Raw genomic sequence first — 12,025 nt, 5'->3', positions numbered from 1 at the left:
AACTGAAACTTCAGATAAGCTCTTTAAACAAACTTTGGGCTCCAGAACTAGACAGGTTAGAAAATCAATCAGACAATCAGACTGTCTGCTTGTTGTCTGAGGAAATGCAAAGCACTGAAGTACATCTGCAACAGCACTTTTTTCCGCATCTGAAGAGTGCGTCCATATCTATAAAGATATGGATGGAGGTGGCCGCTTCTGTCCACTGGAGTTCCAAAGCCTGGGATTGCCACCTGGCAGCAGGTGCTTCAGAAAAATTTTAAAAAGTGCAGACGAAAGCTCCGTGTTGTATTTCAAAACGGTTCCCAGGTGGTAGCTATTTCCATTGTCTATGTAACATACAGAGTATGTGGTTAGGACATGGGAGATCAGATTAAGCTCTCTCCTTATTATGAGATGACTCAAGTCTGGCATCTCCCAACTAGTTAAAGCACAAGAATGCCATAGACTACAGACACTTCTGTGTGGGAGGTATCCATCTGTTGGGCCAAAACTTAGGGACTGTAGGACCAGAAAGAAAGCAAGCGGGAGATTACATCACTCATGTGGCAGGAAAAAATGTAGAGATTCTGTCCCTGCTCCAAGACCAGTTCTGCTGTCATTTGTAATGTTGGAGCAGGGAATACAGTCCAAGATTTCCATTTCCCTGCATGAGTGTTATAAACGCTCATCTGCAAGATTATCTAGATTGGTTGCTACGACAGCCTTCTGAGAAGTGGGATATGTAACTTTTAAATTCCTTTGGTCTAGGAAGGAATTGAGTTTGGGTCTGCTGCTTTATATATATATATATGTATATATATATATACCACTTAGGGCAAAAGTGGACATTGTCACTGGCTAGTTAGTACTGGATACATGGCTCTGTTAGAAGGTTAGAATACCCAACTTTCTGAACTTCAGCTTTGCAGTATAATGCAGAAGCCGTCTATATCAAAGAAACTGTTTTTATGAAAGATTTGATCCTGCAGCTATAGTATATTTGGGAAAAAAACCAACAGTGAAATTATAGGATTTCATCTCAGTTCACATATGAAGGCTTTTAAATAGTGTAATTATTAAATTGAGTTAAACCATTAAACTGTTCATTATAGTATTTGATGTTATACGTGAAGCAACTGGACTTAAATCTGAGTACCCGTGAACTTACTTGTTCTGTTTATATGCTTTATTGTTCAAGGAAGAAGATGCTCATACAAGTATTTAATTCCCTTGCGAATTGTTGGTGTAATATTGACAATAATAAGTAGTTTGCTTGGGTAATTAATAATGTGAAATCTCCATGCTGAGAGAAGATACTGGGTATCAGTCTCGGTTTTACATACTACTGTTGTTTATTAGACTGATTGATTGAATGAGGAAGAAGAATGGCTGCTCTCTATTAACATTAATCCTTATTTCTGAATTTTCATGTCCCTTTCTGTGTTGACATTGTGTGTTTAAATGTGTTTGTATTTCTCTAAAAAGACTTCTAGTTGAGGGAGTTGGAAAGGAGTTGGAAAGGAAATTTTCCATGTTACAAAATGGAAAGTTTCAATCTTTGCCCCTGAGCCCCATCCTAGCATTTCTGACAATGCTCTTGCTATAAATATTGTCGCTAAAAATGATTTGGTTTACAAAAACAGTAATGGACATTAGTTTCACAACAAAGATTGCACAGAGTACTCTTGGATTTGGGCTGAGATTGCTGTTGAGCAGCTCCTGTGGGTATGCTCCTTCCATATCTAGTTTAATTATTACTAATGCATACAATTATAGCAGCTATTGAAGCCTTTATAGGTTGTAACATCACGTAGCTGACTGTCAGTTTGCTCATTGCGCTATTTTTACTACAGAACCGATTGGAAGTATGTCTTCCATGGAGGTGAATGTGGACATGCTGGAACAGATGGACCTAATGGACATGTCTGACCAAGAAGCTCTTGATGTCTTTTTGAACTCAGGAGGCGAAGACAATAATATGCTTTCTCCCATGCTGGGTATGATACTAGTAATGACAGCGTGCTTAGCCACAAAGTGCTAAATCACCGGAATTGCTCTAATTTGTAATGGACTATGTTATCTCATAAAACATTACACTTTACGTAGATTGAATATTTTTCAGTAGCGGTTTTCAAAACATTAACATTTAGCTGCAGTACAAGAGAGCTTGCTGCAAAACTACTTGATATTTCTGGACTGTCTCTTTTTTCATCTAGTACTACAGCTTCATGTTATATTTGTCACGGTATGGATAGGTGATATGTTACTGCTTTTAGGGTGCATTTTTCTCAATATAAAGTTAATAGAGGACATTTTAACAAACATCAACAGAAAGTTTCCAGTAATGGTTTTTTTTTTTTAAGACTGCTCTCTTGGAATTTATCCAGAATTTTGGCATTTTGAAGTAGATTTGGACTGGTCTATAGTGTAAGATCTTCAGTGAGGGAGATTCAGAGACATGGTTCAACATAGCAGTTCATATATATATAATATGACAATGTTCTGGAAGCTTCTAAATAGTGATTCTGATTCTGCAGCTCTTTCATGTAGCCTTCTTACTGCTAGTAATGTTAGTTAAATTGGATTACATTAATCTTAATCCAAAATTTTGTTTACGTGTTCTGATGAACAAAACCAGATTTACATTTTGGCAAGTCGCAGCATGATGAGGGATCTGCTTAAAGCAGGTAATTAGTAGTACTGGATACTTTATCCACGAGGGAAGTGTGCTTTCTTAATTAAAAGCTTATTTTAGTACTAAAATGCCTTTTCCCAAAAGAGCCCAAATAAGTTTTCCTGGGGGAGATGATGAAGCTCCTTTAAATGTACTTAGATCTCTTTTGAAAATACAGGTTGAAATATTTTTATAAAGCTACTTACAGTGAAGAAACAGTGTACTTTAAAGTCTATCCTATATTTTGGGATAAGTAAAGAAAAATGTTAATAAAATCCTGGGGTAATTTTCTTCCTCCCTCTGTAAAGGCGATTATTACCTGCTGTGAACATGAAAAGCTTATGGTAAGTAGTCAAGGCACACTTGACTACTAAAGGTTTTTGTGTTTTATTGCAAAAACTAAATTCAGATGGCTGGTTTTGGATAAGCATCCAATTCATACGTTATTAAAGTTGATCATTGTTTGAGCATGTGAGTAGTTACAGAATCTAGGACTGTTTTCTCCTTGCTAGGTCTTTGGCAGATGTTGGACCAAGAAGCTTTACGTCTTAACAACAAACAGGGTAACTGGATTACCTAAGGAAGTGTAGAAACTACTAGGTGTGGTTGTTTTTTCCTAAAGAGATGTAAAACTTATTAGCCTTCGAAAAAACTATGTAATTTATTTTGTGCTGTGATGTAAGTATTACAGTGTGTATGTGTAGATAATGTATATATATTATATTTATGCACATACACTGTAATATAACTTACCAGCGCTATAACGTTCTAGCACTGTAACCTTAATGCAGAGGTTGGATAGGCAAGACTTACTCCTCTACAGTTACTACTGCTACAGTGTAAGTCTTGTGAATCTTACTGTTGTGGTTCCAGCGGATTCATTTCCCTCTGAATTAGAAGGGATTTTCATGCTTGCTTTAAGGACCGTGCACCCTAGTATCAAGCCAAACATACGATAGTCTTCATTCTCAGGAAAATGAGATGGCTTAAAGATAACTCTTCATTTTGCTGTCAGTGGAGAACTGGTTTGGTCAGGGCAAGGTTTCACAATTTTACTGAACACCACAGAATACAGGTAAGTTATTTTAGTAACTAGTAAAAATGAAAATCAGCTCAAGACAAAATGTTTCCAAATTTGTCTTGCTATAAACATTGCCAGCTTATGAGCATTGGTTTTGCAACAATGCATTAGTCAGTAAGTTGAACCGAAAAATTTACTCACCTCTGCCACTCCAGAAAACCCCTGCTCTGTGTGTGTTGTGTAAATTAATCTAATGCATGCTGGTGGGCACAACATAAAGACAGGTGTCTTTAACAACATCTTCCTAGTATCACCCGTGTTCAGTATAAATTCACGTACTACCTGTGGAAGCAACTCGGTGGACCTGCTAGACATCCTGGACTGACGCGGTCGGTTGGAGTGGCAGGTGCTTTCAGTCCAGGCAGGTTGGTCGGCTGTCAGAGTTGTGAATGTTGTACCAGATGTTTATCAGCTTGTGCTTAAACTGGAGACCTGCTGAGGGCACATTTCCCCGAGTCCCTGGGTCCCAGAGAAGCTACGACAATGTCACATACAGGACTACTTGCTGTCCAAGTTTAGGTCCAGAATTTAAGATTGCAGCTAGTTAGGGCAAGAAATGTGCCTGAGCAACAGTGTCAAGTACAACAAGCTTCTGTTGCCTCCAGAAGCTGTTATGACTGTTTTGTTGTTACAGTTTAACTCAGATACTTGGCAAGCCTATGGGGACCAGTCATAGGGCAATGTAGTGTGAACTGCTCTGCAAGCAAACAGCCTTAGCAGAGGTAATGTGTCGTGATCAGCTTGTTTCCATCCCACCCTCTTGAAACCTTTTTATATAAAATCCCACAGGATTTTTAAGATTATTTTCTCACTAAGGTTACTCAGTGCTGAAGCTGGGTGCCGTGTCTATGGAGAAACCCTTGTTAGGTATAGTAGGGAAGGAAAAAAGGGCTTTATTTGGCAAATCACATAGGAAGAGTGTTTAGATGTTTCCCTATTTTTCCTCTTATTTATTGCCAGGAAGTGTCCAGAGAAGAGGATCACTTTGAAATCTGATCACTTTGAAACAAGATCACTTTGAAATCTGAACTCTCAAACTGCAAGGAAACACCATTACACTGAACTTGCTTGGAAGAATTCTTTTTGCATAGGATATGGAGGAACTATAGTCTCAAAATCCCATTCCTGTGGACTTAAGCTATGCTATAACTTTACCAGAGGAATGCTTTCATGCTGTGGGCAAGAATTTGTTTTGCTTCTGCATCTTCTTTTTTAGTCAGAACTGGAGAGGAGATTACTATTATTGCCTGTCTCCCAGTTGGTTTTGTTTGTTTGTTTGTTTTTTTAATTTCACCCAGGTTTATTTGTGTCATTCTGTTGGGCAGAGTTTGTCTGGAGGATTTTCCTGTTGGTGATGATTCTCAGCACATGCTGAAGTCTGAATGGACTTTGATAAACTCAGAGTTAGTTAGGAGGATTGAGTGGTCTTGGCTAACAGGCAAACTGGACATCAGCTATGTCTCTTAACAGAGTCAGGACTTAATACTCCTGCAATCTTACCTTATTGGATCTCAAGCGTTAGCCATAGTAGAACGAACGAGAGACATACACAACATCAGAAACAGATTAAAGCCAGCCTGTGGCTTGTATTTGAGATCAGCTCCAGGAAAGCCAAAAGGCAGCTTTGTGTTTTGGGAGGGTTTTTTAATGGTGTTTTGCAAAAGCAGCAAAACAGCCTGAACGCAACTCATTAAGCAACGTTGAGCTCAGTTAATATACTGATTTCTCAATTCACTGGCTGAGCCACAGCTTGATTTTTGTTGTTGTTGTTCTTTTTCCAACTATAAGGGCCCGACTCCACCACCTACGTGAATGAGATAAGTCTCCAGGTTCCGAGCCAGTCTGAATTACGACAGAAACTGTCTTCACTGTCGTCAACCTGTACCGATTCTGCCAGCCACGATGCAAGTGAAGGAGAGTCTCCAGTTATTCAGTCTGATGAAGAGGAAGTTCAAGTGGACACTGCTCTTGCTGCTGTAACTGAAAGAAAGGGTGCTTCAGATGTTAGTGATGAAAGTGACTCTCAAACTATTTGAATCTTAAAACCATATCCTTTAAGAATGACTTCTGAATGAATGAACAAGTGAATGAAGAGCTTGCCTGTGTAACAATTTGCTAACCAAGCGTAACAGTCAGATCTTTTTACTTAGTAATACCGCCTTTTTACAAAATTGCCAGTCATGCAGAGGTTGGTTTTTAAAAAAACAATGCCTAAAGCACACACACTTTAACAGTAGTCTGGGGCTCAGGGGAGCAGTAAAACTGTTGTATATACTATGTATAAGAGAATTAAAGCAGAAAGATACAAGTTACTTTGACCACTAACCTTTAAATGGCTGATTGGAAATACTTAGACTTGATGTGTAATACTGAACCCAAATTGTTCCTTGCATGTTTTCAGCTGCTGCAACTGAAGATTTAGGATCCAAACCAAAATGAAAAGTTATTTTCTACTCTTTACTACCTACTGTCTGCCTACTGCCTTTGTCTCCTAATGCAGCAGTGTCTACTCTCTCACACTTCTTATTCAGGACCAACTTAGTTATCATAGGTGTTAAGGAAAAAAAAAAAAGGAAACTGAAAAGGAGGAGAGATGCATATTGAAATGTTACACTCCTCGTGGAGCAGATATCTTAGCATTGTATAAACTTACTCCTCTTTCGAGATAAAATAAAGTATTTCTATCCTGACCATGTCTTTTACTTGATTACCCAAATATTTTATTCGTGACAGTGAACAGAGGAGACTAATTCAGAAAAAAAATGGTTATTTATGGTAAGCACCAGTGTAATTTAGTTTTCCATGGTAACATCTGTTTGACTACACTGATGCAAGAGGCCAGCAATTTAAGGGAAATAAAGCTGAATGAATTATAAATTAAGTGCATACATTTTGTAAACCTTAGGACCTATAGTCGTCATCATCTTGCTGCCATTTTTTTTCTGCAGTCATTTGTCTCTCTGAACTTGAGGTCTGAACATGTCTAACGCCTGTTTCTTGTCAAGTCTCACACTCTATTTGCAGGGATCTGCTCTCCTTTGAGAAGGCTCCTGGCTCCTGCTCTTCATGCATGGAGGGAAAGAAAGTAATCAGAAACAGCGTAAGTAGAAGGATGAGCTGTGATGTAGATCCCTTCCAAAGACCTGCCCTGACAAAGCTAACGGTTGGAAATGAGGCATCTCCTGCTGCTCGCCGGCTGGGAAGGGGCCAGTTTCCTTAAGGATTCACTCTGTCTCCTGTTACCTCACAAAGTGTTTCCTGACCCCTCTCTAGAAAATGAATGCTAGAAGCTCACTACCTGCAGTTAGATATTTACTATTTAACAAGGCATCTGCTTGAAAGAAATTTTTCTTGAAGGAGCTTACTTTACTCACTCACTTTCCAGAAGACAGACAAAATGTCCAAAAAAGTTTTGTTTTTTTTATTAAACCTCGTAGTACAAACCTGGAAAGTAAACAAAAAACTGGCAATAAACAACATGAAGTCTTTCCTTACAAGGAAAGAGAGCAGAGCAGCGCTAATAAATTAAATGTCAAACTGTAAGCCATAGTCAGAAGTTTACTGTCAAGAGGGAAAAGTACACAGCAAGGCCATAAAAACCAGACAACCACATTTGAAAACACTTGACTCTGTTTATGTTATTGTTAAATATTCCAAAACAGTTCAGTCTTCTGCAACAACAACCAACAAATTGTATTATAGGACTTTCCTGACAGTCACCACTGGCAAGCTCAGTGCAATATGGGTAGCTACGGTATTGTTGAATTCAATTACGAATCAAAACAGTTTGTGAAAACATTTTCCCTTTTTTATTCCACACATACTGTACACACAACCAGAAAAGGGCAACAGCTACTCCATTATTATTTTTTGTTGTTGTTCAGTGATGTAAGCAGCACTTATAAATGTTACAAGAAAAACCCTGTAAGCATCCAATCCAACCGATGAAGAAAGTGAAACGTAAGGCTATTCTTCATCTTGTCTCTTCACCATCCCTCCCCCCACCCCAAGAAAAGGCTCAAGTATTTAAAAAATTTACAGGCATATGTACAAAAGGTGTGATTTTTTTTTTTTGTTACAACATGAAGAGAAAAAATAGACAAGATGAAAGCAAATGCATTTTCACATTCAAAAGAAATATGCAGACCTGCTAGTGGCTCTAAATGTGATCATATAATGAAACAAATTCAAAACAAAAATTAATGCTTGACTGTGTAAAGGTGTGAAAAACAGCAGTGGAATGGAAATGGAATGTTAGAAAGATTGCACGTCTATGACAAAAGAAGCACTTATGGCTTCAATCACTTTTTTTTCTTTTTTCTTTCTTTTTTTTTTTTTTTAAAGGATGCTATTGAAGGGTTTTTGATAAAGTAGCCAACAGCACCAAAAAATAACAGAATGGATTTCCTAATGAAATCAGGCACAGTTTTCCCTCACATGACTCCTCAAGGCAGGCAGTCTTTTCTCTTTTTTTTTTTTTTTTTTTTTTTTAATTTTTATTTTTCCCCCTCAAAACAGATGCATAGTGATGTGCTGGTAAAAGAGAACATACTCCAAATCTCCTCCTTTTGCCTACGGTTAGGAAACAAAGTCCATCTTCAGCTGCCATAACCTCTCAAAGAAAGTGTGTATTCTCCAATTTAAAAAATTACAAAACTCATCTTGCCGTGACAGAATAAAAGACAGCCAAAGTAAAGCAATTTCTTTCAAGTTTTTGTCTCCTATCCCTTTTCTCTCTAGAAAAATCTGCTCGCATGACTGGAGAACAAATTATAAAACACATCAAACTTTAACCTATTCAAAAAATGGGTTAAAAGCCTTTTTTTCACAGTTACCAAAAAGGCTTTTTATTTTTTCAGCCATAGGGACAATACAAATTAATATTTTATCAGCCCCTTGCCTGTTTTAAAACAGTGAACATACGGCAGTTTAAAAAAATCAGACTGCTGTATCTATCTATTCTAAGTACAAAAAAAAATTCAACAGTTTAATGCTAAAACAAAATTAGTTCTCTAAAACCAGAAGAAAATCTTCTTTAGAGCTAGTGCAAAGACAGCTTGTATTCTACAGCAAGTACTCCAAACTATGGTATAATAATTACAAAAAATATATATAAATTGACAAAATGAGAGTGTTGGCATCTTCAGGATTAACTTGAAGCACTTTTGGATGAACTGGAGGATGAAAGCCTAGATGATGGCACGTCAACTGTAGCTCTCTTACGAGGTCCTCTTTTTGGTGTAGGCTTGCTGATACAGTTCTCAATGCTGCCATTTTTACCAGATACTTTTCCACAGATTTGATTGACTAGACTGATTATTTGTTCCTGTTCAGGAAGTGGGAAGAACAAAACACAAATTAGCATCTGCTCTTTCTCCAGTCACTTCTGATGGACAGAGATGTAGTGCTGCCTTTCTGACTGAAAGCGCTTAACTGGGGGGGCAGAGCGGGAAAATCTATATATTCACAAACTGTGCAGAAGCTTGGCTCATACACTACTTACTCACAACCAGGAGTTTCGTAAAAAGTACTGTGCAGTAGTCCAAATACTGCCCTTCCTGAAGCTTCCCCCCTCCAAACTTAAAGGCAGTAATCAGCAGAACTAGAAATGTCTGAGCTCTGGCCACTAAGCAAGAATAAAGCAGCTGGGCTGCGAGGTTACTTCACTAGGGTCAGAAATGTTCTTCAGATACAATTTAAAACCTACTGCTGAACAACGTTATAAATGCCATAAATTCAAATCTACAGTAACATTGCTTATAATTTACTATTTACTAAATGCTTCCTTAAAATTTAAGAAAAAGATTCCACTTTTTCCTTGTGACATTGTTGTCATTGCCACAGGATGTTACTTTTGTTTAATGCTTTTTAGGATCTCTGGGTGTCCAGGTGCTCTGAGCCCACGCATAGAGAAAGGGCTACAGGTCCATGGCACTATAATGAGCAAGAGCCAGGAGTCCTTGAACTGCCCATCAAAGTGTCTTGGCTACACCCCCACTCCTAATGCCATTACATTCAGGGATTTGCTGAAGTTGGGGGGGGGGGGGGGCGGGGATTTTTCTGAACTGGCTTTCCCACCCTAGCAAGAATGTAGAGAAGTTGTTTTTGTGCAAAGTTGAAACAGCCTCTTAATTAAGTCTACCTAACAGTTAAATAGATTTAGCAAATGGCATTTGACATGCAGGTTCTCTCTCTCCCCATTCACAGCCCTCAAAAAAAATTCTGTAATAACAACCAGGCATGCAGTTAGTATCTTTCAGAAATGTAGAAACTTTAGTACAGTTTTTTACATTTGAAAAAAAATCATCATCATCATCATCCAGTACTGAAGGAGAGGTTTTCTTGCCTTTCCCAACACAGCCTAAAATATCTACTTTGTAATTATAAAACCTAGCACAAATAATTATTGTATGCGATTCTGCTGGAAAGAGTGGCTTTGAAAACCTCAATAGTATTAACAGATCTGTGAAAGGATGTAAGGGACTGAATAATCTCAAGAATAAGAGAAATACATTAAAATTTCTGAGTAACTTCCTGAAACGCTTCGGTGTTTATCGTATTACAAAGGCAGTTTCACTGTTGTCTGGGCTTCTGAGATTGTATTGTTTCTTTCTACAGTACCTGATACCAGAAGAGAGTCTACAATTAAAAATGAACAAAGCCGCAAGGGCATGATCTGCCCCAGACTTACTTTGACCTTTTGGTTTCTTTTCCCCATACCTCTATGCGCATATATCAGAAACTGCTGAGAAGCCCATCGCAAAAAGCTACGTGCACCAGCACTGATCTCTAAGAGCTGATTTTGTAAATTCTCCCACTGCTTCACTATCCACAGCTCGTGCTAACAGTAAAATGCTCCCCCACTCTCTATTCCCCACCCATCCCCTCACACACACTGGCGTCCACCAACGGAGCTAACTAGACAGGTGAAGAGGCATCGCTTGACTGTACTGCAGTGTAGCATTAGCCCAGAACCCAGGCACAGTCCTAAATCACCAACTTGAGTTCTGTGATTATTCATTGTCACATTGAGCCATTCAGCCATTACTGGACCTCTCATCTGCAAGTACTCTGCAAGCTTGCCTTAAAGAAAGTTCAGGCTGGACTGGAGTAAGACAGCGTGAACCTTCAGTTAGCAACAGAGAGAAGTTATCCTAAAGCACAGAAGTTATCGTAAATTAACCAGTCAAAGCATAGCCTCATGTTCTACAGCATCCCAAAGCATTAAACGGCTTCTCTGTTCTGTAACACATACTCATGCAGTTTACGCTTCAGATTTCATCTTTGTAATCGTGTTTCCCTCTATTTCTTTTACTTAGCTCATAATAAAGTGCCTTCTTCCCACACCAAAAAAAAAAAAACCCCAAAAAACTAAAACCACAAAACCAAAGCCAAACAGCAAAGCACAGTCTCCTGAGGTCTCGGTAGGACAAAGGCAGAGCTAAGTCTAGTCCCAAGTTTTCAGTATCAAAGCTCACCAGCATCACAAAGCTATATCGTACAGACCTCATCATAACGGTACATCATTTTCAGTCCCCGACAAGACTTCTGTTTTTCCACATGCCGCAGGGCACACTCCAAGCAGAAGACAACATTTTCATTCTCCTGTACAACCTATAAAAATGCGGGGCAGGGGGAAGAGAAAAGTGCAGTAAGCTCCAAATTGTAGCCATGTTACACACACAGTATTTCCCATTGCAATGTGTGAATTATTAAACCTGTATTTTACTACAAGTTAGTGCAAGGAGGCATAAACAAGAAACATTACACGTTGTGAAATGATTCAGAATGTGTAAGAAGAAGAAAGTACATATCCCTTTTTGAGTGCTAATGTTGGCAAATACATACGATTTTTTAAAAAACCACCAACAGTAATGAAGGCCAAATCCAAATAATGATATATGCATAAAGCTTTATTGGTATCTAATATGTAGCCTAAAGACTTCCTGAAAGCAGCTGTTTCCCATTACTTTAAATGCTGTCTTGAGTAAGGATAAAATCAGTAGCTTAGCCACAGGATTCCTCAGCTACTGTCTCATTCAGCAGAGGTCACATTTGCTCAGCTGGCTACCTGCCAAGCCTACAATTTCAGCTTGGAATTTGACAACCAAGTTGACTTTTTGTCCCTTATTACTGTTAAGAATGACAGGGAAAAATCCTTCCCTCGATTATACTTACTCCAGAGCAAGCGGACCAGAATTAAGAGGTTTTGGCTGGTTGGTTGGTTTTTTAAACAAACTCATTTTAAAGTTACTTCAAACTAGTCCTGCTTAAACGTGTCCTAGCTG

At 38.5% G+C, this 12,025-nt stretch overlaps 2 protein-coding genes across 9 annotated transcripts in view; one reads left to right on the top strand and one right to left on the bottom strand.

The window, feature by feature from the left end:
* DTNBP1 (dystrobrevin binding protein 1) overlaps positions 1-6,746 on the top strand; it is a 72,694-nt gene extending 65,948 nt beyond the window's left edge. The window contains exons 7-8 of one of the 3 annotated variants that reach the window (XM_075493803.1): positions 1,836-1,979; positions 5,526-6,746. In XM_075493803.1, the coding sequence (XP_075349918.1) occupies positions 1,836-1,979; positions 5,526-5,773 (392 nt within the window). In that variant the 3' untranslated portion in view covers positions 5,774-6,746. The remainder of the gene's footprint in view (positions 1-1,835; positions 1,980-5,525) is intronic. The other 2 variants (XM_075493802.1, XM_075493804.1) reach the window with 2 other exon arrangements.
* A 529-nt stretch (positions 6,747-7,275) lies between these two features.
* JARID2 (jumonji and AT-rich interaction domain containing 2) overlaps positions 7,276-12,025 on the bottom strand; it is a 228,194-nt gene continuing 223,444 nt past the window's right edge. For all 6 annotated transcript variants that reach the window (XM_075493800.1, XM_075493801.1, XM_075493795.1 and 3 more), the window contains 2 exons: positions 11,244-11,351; positions 7,276-9,063 (listed from right to left, as the gene is read on the bottom strand). In XM_075493800.1, coding sequence (XP_075349915.1) covers positions 8,887-9,063; positions 11,244-11,351 — 285 coding nt within the window. In that variant the 3' untranslated portion in view covers positions 7,276-8,886. The remainder of the gene's footprint in view (positions 9,064-11,243; positions 11,352-12,025) is intronic.

Source organism: Mycteria americana, chromosome 2, assembly GCF_035582795.1.
Source record: "Mycteria americana isolate JAX WOST 10 ecotype Jacksonville Zoo and Gardens chromosome 2, USCA_MyAme_1.0, whole genome shotgun sequence".
Classification (NCBI taxonomy): domain Eukaryota; kingdom Metazoa; phylum Chordata; class Aves; order Ciconiiformes; family Ciconiidae; genus Mycteria; species Mycteria americana.
The sequence above is the reverse complement of the archived record's forward strand: the minus strand, read 5'-3'. Positions and strand labels throughout refer to the sequence as shown.